The 19,475-nt window shown below is 43.0% G+C and overlaps 1 protein-coding gene across 1 annotated transcript; it reads left to right on the plus strand.

Annotated features, from left to right (window-relative positions):
* The first annotated feature begins 6,607 nt into the window (after positions 1 to 6,607).
* On the plus strand, positions 6,608 to 16,459 carry LOC125724471 (uncharacterized). The gene is made up of 2 exons (XM_049001187.1): positions 6,608 to 13,375; positions 14,777 to 16,459. The coding sequence occupies exons 1-2, from the start codon at positions 12,208 to 12,210 to the stop codon at positions 14,959 to 14,961; spliced, it is 1,353 nt and encodes a 450-aa protein (XP_048857144.1). The 5' UTR covers positions 6,608 to 12,207; the 3' UTR covers positions 14,962 to 16,459.
* Positions 16,460 to 19,475: the final 3,016 nt, after the last annotated feature.

Genomic DNA, 19,475 nt, shown 5'->3' on the forward strand with positions numbered 1-19,475 from the left:
TTATGACTAATGACTGCCCTGATAGATTCCTGACCTCAGGCTTCAGAGTAGTACATGTTTGCCAAATTTCATTTGGATCGGTCAAGGAAGTCAGGAGATATTGGTAGTTTTTAGTTGTAGCGCCCCCTATTGACGAAATGCGGCCCGCCATCAACAGTGTCCCCAGAATGGGGTACGGAGATAGGATTTCAAATTTGGTGAAGGTAGGCTAAGGTATGGCCAAGTTATAACAGTCAGACCAATACTGGCTAAATTTACGTAGACTTTGGGCGTGGCTAGTGGCCGTATGATAGACCAATATCAGGGTTATTTGAATTATTATTCATCAGCTCAGAGACCTGATCGGTTTGATACCTCATTTGTCTGATTCCGTCAGACGGTGTAGGAATTACAAGCAAAAGTAGGTTTTGCAAATTATGCAAATTAGCAAAAAATCTAAGTAGGCGGAGCTTCATAGTCCAAATGGCAAGTTGGTAGGGCAAGGACGTCTCTATTAGTAGAAATATGAATTTCAATTATAGGACTAACAGGACAGGAGATATCAATCAAAACGCGTTAGGGGGCGCCACGGCGCCCCCATCTGGCCGACATGGTTGGGTCGGATTATCTGAGTAGCGGGGAGGAATTGACATCATCCTACCAAGTTTCATAATTCTAGCACTTACGGTTTAGGCTGTACATTCAGTTTTAGGGCAGAAAAATAATAATAATAATAATAATAATCCTAAGAAAAACAATAAGGTTCCATTGCACTTCGTGCTTTGGAACCTTAATAAATATAACTGCAAGCAGTGATAAGTGGTTCCAAAGCTAATGGAAAGAATAAGTGGGTAGAAATGGAGTACATGGAATAAAATGAAAAGTTCAATAATAATAGGACATAAAATAGAGACCGTAACTGCTGGGCAATGCATTTAAATAGTCAGAAAGTAGGAAATACTACTACGATAGCATGAGAAGCTAATGGACAGAATAAGTGGGTAGACATGGAGTACATAGCATAAAATGAAAAGTTCAATGGCATAAAATGAAAAGTTCAATAATAATAGGACATGAAATAGAGACTGTAATTGCTGGCCAATGCATTTAAATAGTCAGAAAGTAGGAAACAGTACTACAATAGCATGAGATCTGACATGTTGATGTTACAGTAGAAACGTTTAGTTAGGATAAGAAAAAGGGTGGATGAGAATCAGGAGGAAAATGTAATTGCACCTGCTTAGGAGAAATATCACCAATGTAGATCTGTCTGGTGAAGTGCCTGAGCTTGACTGAATATATGGTTTGGGATATTGGCATATGAACAGTGGCTGTAGCGCCCCTGTTTGACTGATCGGCACCAAAGTTGGTGGGTCTCTCTGGGAGGCCGTGCTACATTAGTGGGTAAAATTTGGTGAGAATCGGATGAAGAATGCCTGAGATTTAGCTGTTTGATTGAAATAGGAATTGAAATGGTTTGGCCAGCAGGTGGAGCCTGCGCTCCATGGATAAATTCTATTCAATACTTTTAGGCCTTCTCAGCCAAGTTTGCTCTTAGACACATATGAACAGTCGCCATAGCGCCCCCGTTTGACCGATCGACATCAAAGTTGGAGGGTCTGTCTGTGGGCCAGTGCTACATTAGTGGGTGAAATTTTGTGAGGATTGGATGAAGCAAGCCTGAGATTTAGCTGTTTGACCTAAGGTGGATCTTAGGAGTATACAGATAGTGGCCATAGCACCCCCGTTTGACCGATCGGCATCAAAGTTTGAGGGTATGTCTGTAGACCAGTGCTACATAATTGGATCAAATTTCGTGAGGATTGGATGAAGCACGCCTGAGATTTAGCTGTTTGATTGAAATCGGCTTATAAATGATGCAGGATGGGTGTGGCTGGTGGCCATATTATACAGATAGGTCAGGTATTTTTTAATAATCATCCCTGATGGCAGTGTCTTGATTGACTTGACACCAGAATCACTTACATGGGGTGTAGATTGTTAAAGTTATAGGAATATTTCATTTAATCCGTTTTTAAATATCACAAGGGAATGCAGATGACTGTTATTGTGCAATACATATATCTTGATTTGGCATGACTCACAGAACTTGCAGTACAAAGGATTTTTACCAGTAATATGAGACTTGAACAGAAATTAGATAAATGTCACTTTCACTGGTTTTGCAGGTTTAGAGACACATATTGCATTGCTGTAGCGCCCCCGTTTGACCAATCGGCACCAAATTTGGAGGGCCCTTACCCACTACCGTCCTTGATGACATATTCAAGTTTGGTAGTGATTGGCTGAGGCAGGCCTGAGATACAGCTGTCTAATTGAAGTGGGCGTGGCACCTGTATGGTCTGGATGTGGCTGGTCGCCGTACCTTATAGAAAGTTTAGGATTTTTTGAATAATTGTATACCAGGACTGTCTCCTGATTTGAATAATACTAGATATACATAGGTTGGTTGAAAATCCAAGGAGGTTAACGAAATGTCATGTTTTTAGACTCCTATAAAATACGCAAAAGCGGAAAGAGATAGGATGAAGTTCTACATGGATTTGAATTTGGCATGGGCCAGTGCATTAGATAAGTAACAAATCTCAATTTTATCATTAACAGTTCAATAGAAATAAGCAGAAATGCAAATCCTGTCGCTGTAGCGCCCCCATGTGGACAATTGGGGTGGCCTTCGCAGGGGTTGCTAGGGGTTAGGAGACAAATGTACAAGCCTATTTTTGTTCAGATCAGCTGTTGTTAAGCCTGTCAAAGGCCTGTCAGAATGCTGCTTGATTTTGATTGGCTGATGGTGGCTAGGGTTTTATGACTAATGACTGCCCTGATAGATTCCTGACCTCAGGCTTCAGAGTAGTACATGTATGCCAAATTTCATTTGGATCGGTCAAGGAAGTCAGGAGATATTGGCAGTTTTTAGTTGTAGCGCCCCCTATTGACGAAATGCGGCCCGCCTTCAACAGTGTCCCCAGAATTTGGTACAGAGATAGGATTTCAAATTTGGTGAAGGTAGGCTAAGGTATGGCAAAGTTATAACAGTCAGACAAATACTGGCTAAATTTACGTAGACTTTGGGCGTGGCTAGTGGCCGTATGATAGACCAATATCAGGATTATTTGAATTAGTATTCATCAGCTCAGAGACCTGATCAGTTTGATACCTCATTTGTCTGATTCCGTCAGACAGTGTTGGAATTACAAGCAAAAGTAGGTTTTGCAAATTATGCAAATTAGCAAAAAATCTAAGTAGGCGGAGCTTAATAGTCCAAATGGCAAGTTGGTAGGGCAAGGATGTCTCTATCAGTAGAAATATGAATTTCAATTATAGGACTAACAGGACAGGAGATATCAATCAAAACGCGTTAGGGGGCGCCACGGCGCCCCCATCTGGCCGACATGGTTGGGTCGGATTATCTGAGTAGCGGGGAGGAATTGACATCATCCTACCAAGTTTCATAATTCTAGCACTTACGGTTTAGGCTGTACATTCAGTTTTAGGGCAGAAAAATAATAATAATAATAATAATAATCCTAAGAAAAACAATAAGGTTCCATTGCACTTCGTGCTTTGGAACCTTAATAATAATAAATATAACTGCAAGCAGTGATAAGCGGTTCCAAAGCTAATGGAAAGAATAAGTGGGTAGAAATGGAGTACATGGAATAAAATGAAAAGTTCAATAATAATAGGACATAAAATAGAGACCGTAACTGCTGGGCAATGCATTTAAATAGTCAGAAAGTAGGAAATACTACTACGATAGCATGAGAAGCTAATGGACAGAATAAGTGGGTAGACATGGAGTACACAGCATAAAATGAAAAGTTCAATGGCATAAAATGAAAAGTTCAATAATAATAGGACATGAAATAGAGACTGTAATTGCTGGCCAATGCATTTAAATAGTCAGAAAGTAGGAAACAGTACTACAATAGCATGAGATCTGACATGTTGATGTTACAGTAGAAACGTTTAGTTAGGATAAGAAAAAGGGTGGATGAGAAACAGGAGGAAAATGTAATTGCACCTGCTTAGGAGAAATATCACCAATGTAGATCTGTCTGGTGAAGTGCCTGAGCTTGACTGAATATATGGTTTGGGATGATGGCATATGAACAGTGGCTGTAGCGCCCCTGTTTGACTGATCGGCACCAAAGTTGGTGGGTCTCTCTGGGAGGCCGTGCTACATTAGTGGGTAAAATTTGGTGAGAATCGGATGAAGAATGCCTGAGATTTAGCTGTTTGATTGAAATAGGAATTGAAATGGTTTGGCCAGCAGGTGGAGCCTGCGCTCCATGGATAAATTCTATTCAATACTTTTAGACCTTCTCAGCCAAGTTTGCTCTTAGACACATATGAACAGTCGCCATAGCGCCCCCGTTTGACCGATCGACATCAAAGTTGAAGGGTCTGTCTGTGGGCCAGTGCTACATTAGTGGGTGAAATTTTGTGAGGATTGGATGAAGCAAGCCTGAGATTTAGCTGTTTGACCTAAGGTGGATCTTAGGAGTATACAGATAGTGGCCATAGCACCCCCGTTTGACCGATCGGCATCAAAGTTTGAGGGTATGTCTGTAGACCAGTGCTACATAAGTGGATCAAATTTCATGAGGATTGGATGAAGCATGCCTGAGATTTAGCTGTTTGATTGAAATCGGCTTATAAATGATGCAGGTTGGGTGTGGCTGGTGGCCATATTATACAGAAAGGTCAGGTATTTTTTAATAATCATCCCTGACGGCAGTGTCTTGATTGACTTGACACCAGAATCACTTACATGGGGTGTAGATTGTTAAAGTTATAGGAATATTTCATTTAATCCGTTTTTAAATATCACAAGGGAATGCAGATGACTGTTATTATGCAATACATATATCTTGATTTGGCATGACTCACAGAACTTGCAGTACAAAGGATTTTTACCAGTAATATGAGACTTGAACAGAAATGAGATAAATGTCACTTTCACTGGTTTTGCAGGTTTAGAGACACATATTGCATTGCTGTAGCGCCCCCGTTTGACCAATCGGCACCAAATTTGGAGGGCCTTTACCCACTACCGTCCTTGATGACATATTCAAGTTTGGTAGTGATTGGCTGAGGCAGGCCTGAGATACAGCTGTCTGATTGAAGTGGGCGTGGCACCTGTATGGTCTGGATGTGGCTGGTCGCCGTACCTTATAGAAAGTTTAGGATTTTTTGAATAATTGTATACCAGGACTGTCTCCTGATTTGAATGATACCAGATTTACATAGGTTGGTTGAAAATCCAAGGAGGTTAACGAAATGTCATGTTTTCAGACTCCTATAAAATACGCAAAAGCGGAAAGAGATAGGATGAAGTTCTACATGGATTTGAATTTGGCATGGGCCAGTGCATTAGATAAGTAACAAATCTCAATTTTATCATTAACAGTTCAATAGAAATAAGCAGAAATGCAAATCCTGTCGCTGTAGCGCCCCCATGTGGACAATTGGTGTGGCCTTCGCAGGGATTGCTAGGGGTTAGGAGACAAATGTACAAGCCTATTTTTGTTCAGATCAGCTGTTGTTAAGCCTGTCAAAGGCCTGTCAGAATGCTGCTTGATTTTGATTGGCTGATGGTGGCTAGGGTTTTATGACTAATGACTGCCCTGATAGATTCCTGACCTCAGGCTTCAGAGTAGTACATGTATGCCAAATTTCATTTGGATCGGTCAAGGAAGTCAGGAGATATTGGCAGTTTTTAGTTGTAGCGCCCCCTATTGACGAAATGCGGCCCGCCTTCAACAGTGTCCCCAGAATGGGGTACGGAGATAGGATTTCAAATTTGGTGAAGGTAGGCTAAGGTATGGCCAAGTTATAACAGTCAGACCAATACTGGCTAAATTTACGTAGACTTTGGGCGTGGCTAGTGGCCGTATGATAGACCAATATCAGGGTTATTTGAATTATTATTCATCAGCTCAGAGACCTGATCGGTTTGATACCTCATTTGTCTGATTCCGTCAGACGGTGTAGGAATTACAAGCAAAAGTAGGTTTTGCAAATTATGCAAAGTAGCAAAAAATCTAAGTAGGCGGAGCTTCATAGTCCAAATGGCAAGTTGGTAGGGCAAGGATGTCTCTATCAGTAGAAATATGAATTTCAATTATAGGACTAACAGGACAGGAGATATCAATCAAAACGCGTTAGAGGGCGCCACGGCGCCCCCATCTGGCCGACATGGTTGGGTCGGATTATCTGAGTAGCGGGGAGGAATTGACATCATCGTACCAAGTTTCATAATTCTAGCACTTACGATTTAGGCTGTACATTCAGTTTTAGGGCAGAAAAATAATAATAATAATAATAATCCTAAGAAAAACAATAAGGTTCCATAGCACTTCGTGCTTTGGAACCTTAATAATAATAATCCTAAGAAAAACAATAAGTTTCCATAGCACTTCGTGCTTTGGAACCTTAATAATCCTAAGAAAAACAATAAGGTTCCATTGCACTTCGTGCTTTGGAACCTTAATAATAATAATAATCCTTAGAAAAACAATAAGTTTCCAATGCACTTCGTGCTTTGGAACCTTAATAATAATAATAATAATAATCCTAAGAAAAACAATAAGTTTCCAATGCACTTCGTGCTTTGGAACCTTAATAATCCTAAGAAAAACAATAAGTTTCCATAGCACTTCGTGCTTTGGAACCTTAATAATAATAATCCTAAGAAAAACAATAAGGTTCCATTGCACTTCGTGCTTTGGAACCTTAATAATCCTAAGAAAAACAATAAGGTTCCATTGCACTTCGTGCTTTGGAACCTTAATAATCCTAAGAAAAACAATAAGTTTCCATAGCACTTCGTGCTTTGGAACCTTAATAAAGGATTACAGTTAAGGGAGCAAACGTTAACCAAATACAAACGTACGGCTCTTGGACTGAACAAGCAGGGTGCTAAAACTCAAAACTACAGTTCCTACGCGGTCCGCAAGGTGGCACTCGCCGCCCACCACTCCCGACACCGACAGGACTACTTAGCAATGCTTATGATATTTCGTAATTTTGTCTGATATTCCATAATTTTGTAATCATTAAAGGGACTACTTACTATTGCTTATAATATTTCATGATTTTGTCTCGCTTTATATTTCATACTTTTAATATTCCTGAAGAGACCAAAGCGTACCTGTTTGTTCCTCCGACAGCCCTATATCCCCCTCTCGTACTAAAACACCCAAATAACCTTTGCCAAGACCCTCTCCCTTCTCTCCTCCATCTTCTGCATGGTATACAACTCTTGTTCCAGGATACAGCAGTACTCTTGCTGAGCTATGCACAAAAATTGGAAACCAGTGTGGGTTGTAAAGACAGAAGAGACATTTCCCTTTTTTCAGACTTTCTTGTGAGAGTTGCAGGGGATTTTCACTGATGGAAAGGTCATATCTGAACCCCTCATTCCCCAACAAATGTCGTCTATGATCAATATATGTATAACTGAGGCTGATGTGGTACTAAGCCTAGCTAAGCTCAAAATAAATAGATGGCATCTTGCCTACAGTTTTAAAGGAGATGAGGAATATTATTAGCCGACCTTTAACTTTATTATTCCAGAAATCCTTATCTGCTAGTGTGATACCTTCTGATTGGAAGCATGCTAATATAACACCCATATTCAAAAAAGGGGATCGAAGTAATCCAGCAAACTATAGGCCAATCAGTTTAACTGGAAAAAATAATGGAAGCTATAATCCAAGTGAAAATGGTAAGTAACATTCTGAGGGATAACCAACATGGATTCAGGTGAGGAAGGTCCTGTTTGACTAATCTGTTTGATTTCTTTGAGGAAGCTACAAGAGAAATTGATCACAAAAAGGCCTATGATGTCATCTACTTCGCTTTCCAGGAGGTCTTTGATGTTGTCCCCCACAAATGGCTCTTGCTTAAGCTCAAAGCTGCACGGATTTTAGGAACTGTAGCAGCTTGGATCGAAAACTTTGTAACAGACAGGAAGCCGTGGGTATTTATTAGAGGCACAAGGTAAGAGTTTTAATGGGCACACAGAGAGGCATACGGGACAGAATAGTCATAATAATGCAATGACAGGACTAGTGAAACAAACTCTGACGTGGACTTAAATACACAGAACTAATGAAAACCAACTCACAACAGCTGATGACAAGGGGATTCCACACGAGGTTAACGAGGGGCCGTGGCACACACGAGGACAGGACTGGCAGGGTGTGACAATATAGGTTGCCTTATAAAAACCACTGGAATTCAAAGTGACAGATCGCCGTAGAGTCCTGTTTATAAACCTTTATTAATACTGAAGTGATTAGAGGTAAGGTTTACTCACAGATAACAAGTTATGTCTGAAGCTTTATTTGGTCACACAAGCAGCTTGATGGCACAGACTCGGCGCTATTTGTCTCTGAGGAAAAGGAAACTCATTAGATTTCCTGTCAAACATTTATTCAGGTAATTACACCAGGAATGCCGAAGGCAAGCAATAGTCTGATACATAATAAAAACTAGCAGCTGTCGGAATGGTTTTATTCGTTTCTATTTATGTTGATTTATTTAGTTGTTGTATACTTTTGGATTAAAATGAATTAAACAAATTTGTCCGTCATTGATGTTGGATGTTACTACCGTTGATCTGTCCTGCCTGTAGCCTTCTTTCCCTTAATAAATCCCCAGTTTTCCCTGTATTCCACCTGCCTGCCTTGTCTTTCCCTGCCTCCTGCCCACTTACCTGCCCGTCGCTACCCGGGATACCTGACAACTGCAGTTCCGCTGTTTTGTTTGGCACCCTAAATTATGTCCTGCAATCTGTGGAAAAATCTGAAGGCTGAGGAATGTTACGTAAGACAGGTAAAATGCAAAAACTCTCTCTGGTGTAATTCACTGCATAAAACCAATGGTCTTAAGTGTGGTGTCTTCTTCATAACACTCCCTGACTTTTGTATTCGTGACCTTGAGATAGGGTGGGCTGCTTTTCTTCCTTCATTTTACTAGTGTTCCTCCCTTTCCTCCCAGCCTTGGCTGGTGGTTCAGGCAGCATCACCTCTTTTAATGGACCACAGTTACACAGAGATGAACAACATAGAATACTTTGGATTGAGGTTTTGCAGTAAGAGGGTGCTGAAGGAAAAAGGAGTTTCAAAGACATCGGTCTGCCTGTACTGCCGATTTTGTCTCTGCCCATTTCAGATGTTCATGTAAAGTGTGAATTTACTAATGTGACATTCCTTAAATATAACCACTGAAACAGAACGGTTGTAAATTTGCTGTCCAGTTTGGTAGATGGACTGACGCAGAGGCGGAGCTATGGATAGGTCTGGGTGGTATTGACAGTTGGGCCCACCCAATTAGATTAATGAAACTGCATTCTTTATATATAAATTACTGTCTTCTAACTCTGTTCCTATACATCACTGTTGTTACTGTATCAAGTACGACAGAATGTGTGCGCTCCCTCTAGTGGTCTTCTAGGTATAATTTTTTTCTCACTTTTTTGCTATTCTGTCTTCTTTTCATACCTATAATGCGGCGATTAGCTTCATACTGGGCACCGACACACCTGGAAATGACGTAACATCGAACCAAATGCCAAAAGTAATCAGAAGTTAGCACGCTGCCCAGAATGCACAGATAACAAGCTACACTGCAAGTCGTCCAGCCACGACGTCACCCAGCCCCTCGTCTGCCGTCTAAAATACAGATAAATTACATGTGCTCCATATTTCTGCAGCTGACATTATTTTGAACTGGGCCATAAAGAACATATTCTCATAGCGATGGCTTTTAATCAGTCCATGCTGGATCTGGGAGAAATGATGCGGCGAGCAAAGCAGGTGGTTTGGGTGCCGACGGTGCATGAAGGTGTGCAGGCAGCGGCAGGAGAGAAGATGTTAAGGATTGTAAGGATTAGAGTGCAAAGGTTGTAGGTGATTTGAAGTTAGACAACAGAGATTCGTGGCTGTGGAGCATGATAGGAGTTTTGTGTGATTCAAAAGAAAGTACAGAGGAATGTTGGCAGGAAATGGAAAGAGAAGTGCCTGAGGAGGTGTGGACTGCTCATGATACAGATGTAGGCCTAGTTAATTCAGCTAGCCCACTGGAAATTTATCTTAAGCCAGGGTGCACACCACCCTGGAAAAACCAGTACCCCTTGAAACCTGAGGCCGAGGAAGGTGTAAGGGAAACGATAGAGGGATCACTGGATGCAAGGGTGTTGGTGCCTACCATTAGCTGCTGCAACACCCCCCTCTTCCCTGTGCCAAAGGCAGGAGGTGAAAAGTGGAGGCTGGTACATGATTTGTGTGCAGTAAATGAGGTAGTGGAGGATCAGACAGCAGAAGTTCCCAATCCACACACCCTGTTGACAAATGTGCCCCCCCAATGCAAAATGGTTTACAGTTGTGGATTTGTGTTCAGCATTTTTCAGTGTGCCCCTTGCAGAACAGTCACAGTTTCTGTTTGCTTTCACCTACAGGGGTCAGCAGTATACCTACACGAGGATGCCACAGGGATTTAAGCATTCGCTGCATGTTTTTAATCAGGTGCTTAAGGCAGACTTAGACTGAATTTAAAAAGTACAGTGATACAATATGTGGAGTATCTATTGTTGTGTGCGGAAACGCTGGCAGACTGCCACCAGGACTCAGTGCAGTTGCTGAAGGTCTTGGCAAAAGGGGGCCATAAGGTGTCCAAGGCCAAGTTGCAGTACTACCAAGAGCAGGTTACGTACTTGGGGCGTGAGATCAGCCACGGGAGGAAAGCTATAGCAGAACAGCTAAAGGGAATCACTAAGGCTCCGAAACCCATGACTGTGTCACAGATGCTGACATTTTTTAGGGACGACAGGATTCAGCGTGGACTGGATTGAGGACTGTGCTGTGAAGGTGGCACCGTAGTGGGCACTGATAAAGGAGGAGGGCCACACTAATTTGAAGGCCCCCTTAATTTGAACTCAGTAGCATTTGAATCTATCAAGCAGAAGCACCAGAATGCACCTGCTCTGGGCCTCCCAGTCTACACCAAGCCGTTTTATCTGTATGTCGGGAACAGGAAGGACGGCTTTGGGACAGCCCTGCTCACTCAGGACTTGTGTCCTGGCAGACGGAAGCAGCCATTGGCATACTATAGTATGAAGCTGGACAATGTGGCTCAGGGATACCCACCCTGTTTCCAGGCAGTGGTGGCTGCCTATTTAGGCTATGAAAAGGCCACTGCCATCACAATGGGTTATCCAGTGACAATTTATACTTCACATAAGGTGGTGGACCTTATTGACAAAGGCAAATTTGTGTTGATCCCAGCAAGGCAGCTAGCGTACTTTGCATTTCTCTCTTTCCCGGATGTGACAATAAAGCGCTGCACTACAGTGAACCCTGCAGACAGCATTCCCCTGGAGGATGAGGGGCAGCCACATGAGTGTGTGGCAGAGTCTTTGGTTTACATTAAACTGAGACCAGACCTGGAGAGCTCTCCCACTGAAAATAGCGAGATGGTTTTGTTTGTGGATGGCTCATGTTGGAGAGATGGGGATGCCTTGAAGGCTGGGTTTGCTGTAGTTCAGCCTCAGGGTGATGATTTTCACACTCTCGTTTCAGAGCCAGTGGCACAACCCTGTTCCGCTCAATTAGTGGAGATAAAGGCTTTGACTGCAGCGTGCTGGCGAGGACAACATAAGACGGTTACAATCTACACAGACTCTGCATACGCACATGATGTATGCCATCTGTTTGGAGCAGTCTGGAAGCAAAGGGGGTTTTGCAAAATTGACGGCTCCCCCATTCAGCATTATAATCAGATTTTGGAGTTGCTACACGCAATGATGCATCCCAAGCGTTTGGCTATTGTTTAGTGTCATGCCCACCGCAAAGGTCGTGATTTTGTTATTCAAGGCAATGCGGCCTCTGATGCGGCAGCCAGGGCGGCTGCGCAGGTCAGGACTGCTCATCTTTTGCCTATGGTGACTATAGAGCTGGACCTTACTGTTTCTGATCTGGTGGCCCTGCAGGAGCGTGCGGGCCCCTATGAGGCCTCAGTGTGGCCTAAAAGGGGGGCCTCTAAGGATGCTAATGGTCTGTATAGCAACCATGAGGGGCTTTTGGCCGCACCTCTGTCTTTGGTGAACATTTTGATAACGGATGCGCATGGTCTTGACCATTGCACAAGGGGGGAGGTGTTTTTACACCGCAAGGTTTCTGGGCACCACAGCTGCAAGCAATGGTGGATACAAGGTTGTCAGAATGTGAGGTGTGCATTAAGAACAATGTACGCAAAGCAATCACAGCCCCAGTAGGGCACATTCCAGTGCCGGAGGGACTGTTCAGACACTTGGTGATGGACTATGTGGACATGGGAAAAACAGCATATGGAAAGCGATATATGCTTGTGATTGTGGACAGGTTCAGCAGATGGGTGGAGGCAATACCGTCCAAGGACATGGGGGCGATGACAGTGGTGAAATTCCTGATCAGAGAGGTGATTCCGAGGTTTGGGATACCAACTGAAATCAGCTCTGATAATGGAGCTGCATTTGTGGGGAAAGTTACTAAGTTAGTGGTTCAACAGCTGAGAATAAAACAAAGGTTGGGATGTGTGTATCACCCTCAGTCGCAGGGCATGGTGCAGAGAGTGAATGGCACACTTAAGCAGAAGCTGAATAAGATTTGCGCCACCACGAAAATGAACTGGGTAGATGCACTGCCAACAGCCTTGATGGCGTATCGGATGGAAGCGCACAGGGTGACGCATTTGTCTCCGCATGAAATGCTGACAGGGAGACCAATGCCTGGATCGACTTGGAGGGGGCCGTATAAGGGACCCAGCCTAGATCAGCTGGGGGATGAATTAAAGTTGTACATGAGGACGTTAACCAAAATACACAAAGCTATTTCCAAACAGGAAAGGGAGAAAGCACAGAAAGAAGACACAGACCAGAAGGAGCCAGTAATCTTTCCAGGAGATAAAGTCTACCTGCGAGTGTTCCGGCGAAAGTGGCACAAGCCCCGACGAGAGGGACCCTTCAAGGTGACACGAGCCACAGCAACAGCAGTACAGGTAGAAGGGAGTAACACGTGGTATCATTTGAACCACTGCACTAGAGTACTGCACAAAAGGCAGATAGTCACTGAAAACGACACAGAGGATGTAGCTGCCCTTGACTCAGATGGCCCTGATGGAGCTCCCAGAGGAGCTCCACAGCTTGGAGAGGAGCCAGTTTCAGGTTCAGAGCAGACTGAGGGTCAAGAGGGAGCGTCGCAAGCAGACCAGCCACTCCAGACAGGACACGAAGCTGTGGGTTCTGGTAGGGCTGACAGCGATGATATTGGTGATGCTAATGATATATCCAGCCCTTCAGGTCTGGGGGCACAGCAGGACCACAGGTCAGGTGAGTTCAGAACAATTGACTTCACTGACTCCGCCTTGTCCTTTGATGCTGAATAACCTCTCAGATAACAATGAGCGAAAGCGGAGAGATAGGGAGGAGATATGGGAGTGAGGAGAGTGAGCAAATTGTAGAATATACCCAGGATGAAGTAGACCTGGATGGGTTAGCAAAACGTATGCTTGGAAATTGGTGGTATAAATAGGCTAAGTATACCGCCGCTTCATTAGGGCAGGAGGGTTGTGTGTTGTGTGCAGGTCCTGACCCTTCAGTTAGAGTAGTCCCATTCCCATACACTAATAAACAGTGTGAAGAATGGGAAATGGAGAGGATTATAAGATTCTGGAAGAGTCTGTGTCAGGAGGGGCAGGCCCCTGAGAAAGACTGCAGACCCATATCTAACCAGTCAGAGCGCATACCATACTGCCCATATCAGTGTCTGATATATCAGGGAAATTCTAAATATGCGTACAGGGTGGAAAAGCATTGTGGGCAGTTTAAGCCCTGGAAAGGGGGACAGCAAGATATTATGGCGAACAAATTGAGTTTTTTCAAGGGACTTATTTATGAGTGTTTTACAAATGATAGGCCAGAGGAGGTAGGCATCTTCTGGGGAATATGTGGAACTGTTTGGAATGTGAAAGGTCCCTGATTACAGAACGGAGAACTATCACGTGTTCCGCTGGATGCGCTAGAAAACCAGAGTGTGCCCCTGGCAGATGTGTAGTGGCTGTGTGGTAAGGAGGGCGGATTGAGGCCTACTCTTCCCTATAATTGGGGAGGCCTCTGCGCTAGGATAATGTTAGTCAGCAAGGTGGATATATATTCTAGAAGACGACCGTCTAGGTCCCGCAGATTTGTTGCAAATTACGAGAATGATCCCAATGTATATATAGATGCAATTGGCCAGCCAAGGGGCATTCCAGAGAAATATAAGGTGAGAAGTGATAGCTGCTGGTTTCGAATCGATATTGATTTGGCCTACTATTAACAAAAATGTGGAATGGATAAATTATTTGTACTATAATCAGCAGAGGTTTACCAACTATACTCAGGAGGCACTCGCATCTCTGGGGGAGCAGCTTCAGGCCACCAGTCTGATGGCCTGGCAGAACAGGATAGCCCTGGATTGGCTCCTGGCAGAAAAAGGGGGAGTGTGTGTGCTGTTCGGGGATCAGTGCTGTACGTTTATTTTTAATAATACAGCCCCGGATGGTTCCTTTACTGAGGCTATGAGAAAGTTGCCGGGGTTACAGGATGAGATGGCAAGTAATGCAGGACAACATGATGGGTTGTTTGACTGGTGGTATGATATGTGGGGAAATTGGCAGCAAGCCCTTATGAAAGCACTCTGTGTGGGTGCTGTGCTCATTTTTGCTCTGCTACTAATCTTTTGTTGTGTAGTTCCTCTTGTTCGCTCCCTAGTGGGGAGAGCACTGGCCTGGCAGGCGACTATAGCTGCAATGTCTAGAGTGGTGGGAGGACCGTTTGGAGCGGCATCCTCCTGGACCAACACGGAAACGGATAGCGACATAGACACCTTGGATGCAGTCCTGCCCATAGCTGAAGTTCGGCCGTACCGTGTGTGAATACTCCGGGCGGGAGACCTGCAGCATGCCTGCCTCCCACGACATCTGGGATTTTCTGATTATGACAGACTGTCTGTTATAGTAGTATGCAATGTTATTAGTTAACCTTTTACTTATCTTTGTATTAGATATATCTAGATTTTGTAGTCCTGCTATACATGCAATATATTCATGGGAGGTCATTTTATGGCGATCCTCCCCTCCCTTCCTGATGTACCCTCTGTGCTGCTGTTGGTTGATTCTCAGTGTTAGTAGTTTGTGAGCCATGCCTGCCATGGACCCCGAAGGGGGGGGCGCGCCTGTGGCGGGCTGGGAGTGGAATTTCCCTGGGTGATAGGGTTTTTGCCCTCCCTCCTGGGCTGGATGGACAGGATTGTGTGTGGGGGAAATATATTGAATATTATTTAGCACTATATAACGTAGAATACAAGTATTATAATATTATTAAAAAGTATGCCAAATATCCATGATATTATGTTTACAATGTAAACATTATAATGTAATCAACACAATGTAATCAACTGAGTATGTATTTGCACCTTTTGTTAGTCTGAGTTTCTGTTTATGTTACTTTGTTAGTCCTGAATCTATGAATATTCACTTTTATTAGCGTATATTTTATCACTATGTTAAAGGACAAATATATTATCAACCTTCTAGTTAGACAATGTGTAACAGGCTGAAACTGCCAAGGTTTACTACTGAAGGAAGGGATTCGCCTGAGTTCACCAGAAGTTCACGGCTGAGCATTTTTAAAAAACCAAGTGGAGCTGCTCGCGCCACCATTATGTTCAGCCGAGAGACCAAACGGTAAAAGAAATGATGGACAAACTTATCACCTAGGGGTGTGGATTAAGGGAAAAAACAATGATTGTGAATGGATGAAGGAATGATGATGCTTAAGTGATGAGATAAGAAGAGAATGATAATGATAAGAACTTGGTGTAAAACAGTACTGGACACACTTTACGTGTCCAGCCTTGGTTGTAACTTCATTGTTGCAGTAAAGACTGAATTCTGGATACTACACAAGCGGCCCTCTGACTTCTGATTTGGCGGGGAAGGAGAAAAACCACGACATAAACCCTCAGAACTGGTGTAAGAATCAACTTTTGGGTGTTTATAGTTTCCTGATTCGGGATACAGCAGTGCATTCTGGGAGCCGTCTGTATCTCCCACAGTGAAACACCCAGCGAAGTTAGGAAAAGAACTTATCCCTTGTTCTTTGGTAACAGATGGAGGCGTTTCATCATCACGTCCCTCCTTGCATAGGCATAGGATGAAATGATCCACCAGGGATGTCAACTGGGGTACTAAGGGCAGGGCGTAGCTTGGTCTTGGGTCAAACTGTCTGTCACAGACAGATGTGATGTTAAAAGTATAATAATTGCAAAATAATGGTAATATTGCTGTTTTCTGCTAGATGTAGGTGTTGAGGCTCAGAGGGAGGGGGATGAGTGACGTGGAATTGAAGATCCACAGTGAGAAGGCAAGGGGGTCCAGATCAGCGGTCACGATCAGCCTCAGGGGTTGAGACTAGACCTGGTTGCCTTTCACTCTGCAGCAGGTTTGGAGAGCAAGTTAACCTCTAGCTGGGCTTGTGGTTTCGATATCCGGCCCAGCTCTCTTTGGGTGTGATAGATTAATTTTTATTTGAAAGCTGTATCACAGTAGTTTTGAAAAAATAAAACAGTCATTGAGGAAAGCAGAATTCATTTATTAATACATTAATAAATTCATAATTACAAATATAAAATGTCTGATAAAAACAAAGCCTTATTTAAAAAAAGTTAAAATGCCAAAGCTCTGAGAAAAGTTAAAACGTTAAAAATGGGCTGACGGGGTTAAAAGCTTTTAAAGAAAAAAAATGATACCTGCCTTTACATCCATATTTAACTTGCGGTTTACCTGTTGAGCCTTTCAGCTCACAACGGGTTGATTAATTATGTCTGCGGAGGCCGGAAAGGGGAAACTTTCAGCGCGATGCCTCATTCTCAGTAATGCTACCACGGAGGAAGCGTCGTGCCTGGATGTGTTTATTTACATTTCCCCTTTATTCAGGGTGTTACATGGGCAGTTTGCATGGTCTCCCTGTATCCACGTTGGATTCCTCTCAGTTCTCTGGTTTCCTCCCGCAGTCCAAATACACGTGGTTCAGGTGAATTGGTGCCTCTAAAAGTACCCATAGTGACTGTGTGTGAGAGTTTGCCCTGTGACAGACTGGCATCCTGTCCTGGGTGTTCCCCTGCCTTGAGCCCTGTTCTGCCTCAGATCAGCTCCACGCTCCCTTTCTTGTACTGACCCTGTACTTAATAAGAATGTGCAAGATAGATGGCTGAACTAACATACATTGAAATGCTTTTTGTATGTCATGTCAAGTGATTTGTGTTTAAAAAGCACATTAACAAACAATACATGTTGTGCCAAAATGCTGTAAATAGAAAAGCTACAATAAAACCATGAAATACGTAATACAACCAGAGACACTGGACAAAGTTACATAATATATATAATTTTAGTAATTCAATGGGGATAAGATAAAAGCAGGAGTAACTGTCTCCAGGTCTTTGGCTGAAAGGTGTGATTTAAGCCTGGCTATTGAGCTGACAGAAACACCCCTTCACAACAGTATTTATTTGTTTATCAGACTCAATGATGAATCAAAGATGAAACCAAGATTTTTAGTATGTGACCGGAAGTTTTCTGAATGAGGCCCTAATTGTTCTCTGAGATAATGAACAGACCCTGAGTGACCAAAACTCATTACCTCTGTCTTGTTTTCATTAATCTAGACGAAGGTCATTGCTGTCATGTTCTTAATGTCCTCCCGACAGTTAGAAAGGGCCATCAGAGAGCAGCAGTATCCAGGTTTTAATGGCAGATAGAGCTGCATATCACTGGCATAGCAATGGTATTTTACATAATAACATTCACAAATAGAGCCCAAAGGAAGCATGTATAGACGGAATAGGAGAGGGCCTGTATCACAGGACTGGATATGTTTACAAGTAAGGTCATAGTACTGAAGGGGTGTGGCCATCCCACACAGTGACAAGCCCATTCATTCACCTCATCTAGGCCTTTTACTAGGGATTTAAGGTCCTGGTTTTCCTCTCAGACCCTAGAACACACTGCCAGGCTCAGATTCCCGATCCCACATCCTGCTGAAGCCCTTCCCAAGATCAGACACTAGTTTTGTTTTCCTTGTTCTTATAGTGAAATGATGGTCTTTGCCTTTTATACATCATCACTGTTCTGTTAATTACACATGACGTAATATAAGTATTATACAAGCCAAGCATCATCACTTAGAGATGTCATGATGTGGAAAATCCTTGTTCAGCTAATTATTTTTCCCACAGGTGCTGACAGTGTGTCCACAGTGAAATGGGTCTGTGTACAGAAAGGATGATCTGTTACAATCCCATGTTTCTATGGTGACAGATATAAAACTCATGTGAAATACTGGTGCAGAGGGTATCATGTGAGGTCATGTACTCCCATAGTACACACTGACTCTCCACAGGAGGGTAAAGTGTCAGTCAGAGATGATCCTGACTAGCGAGTCTTCACTGTGACCATCAACAATCTGACAGCTGAGGACTCTGATCGGTACTGGTGTGGTGTGAAGATCAGTGGAGCCTCTTTGATCGGGTTAATCTGTCAGTCACTCATGGGAAGATGTCTGTACTGCAGACTGTAGCCAATGAGATGCACAGTATGTAACATGTCATTGAGTCAAGAAGGAAGGACATTAACGCAAACACTGAAGAAAAAAATGTTTTAATATTTAAAAAATCTGCATTTTAATTTAATTCAATATGATAAACGAGACTTGGAAGAAGTAACAGTGTCAGCTAAATTGGGTGACTTCATGAGGTTAAATATGATAAGTAATATGTAAAAAAATATCAGTTTATTGGGCAAACATTTACATATTGTAATGAGCTGATGATATTCATAAACATTTCATTGCTGTGCAAGTCTTTGAGTGTTTTACCTGTGTGTTCAGGTCCTTCAGGGCTGTCAGTGGACAAACAGGAGGTGACGGGTGTGGATGGAGACAGTGTCAGTGTTACTATGGAAACAACAAAAGACATAGGATGTGGTGTAAGATTGGGGGTTCCTGTGCATCAGAGAGATCAGCGAGTTTGGATGGGAGGCCTGTCCCGATCAGGGATGAAACAGAAAATAAAACCTTCATTGTGACAATGAGTGGGCTGGAGAGGAAGGACACTGGCTGGCATTGGTGTGCTGCTGGAAACCTGCAGATTCCAGTTCATATAACTGTCAAACGTAAGTAATTGATTTAAATCTGCCTGTGAATCCTTTGTGCTTGAATATAAATAGATAAATACTAATTTTATTTTATTTTTGAAACCCAGCAGTTTCACTCACAAAGGGGTTTGTGCTTCTTTGTGGGGATATTTATCAGCTGTTGTGAAACAATTATTTATTGGGATTATTGTTTCAATGATAGTGGCACGGTGGTCCAGTAGGTGGCGCTGTTGCTT

Source organism: Brienomyrus brachyistius, unplaced genomic scaffold (assembly GCF_023856365.1).
Source record: "Brienomyrus brachyistius isolate T26 unplaced genomic scaffold, BBRACH_0.4 scaffold56, whole genome shotgun sequence".
Taxonomy (NCBI): Eukaryota; Metazoa; Chordata; class Actinopteri; order Osteoglossiformes; family Mormyridae; genus Brienomyrus; species Brienomyrus brachyistius.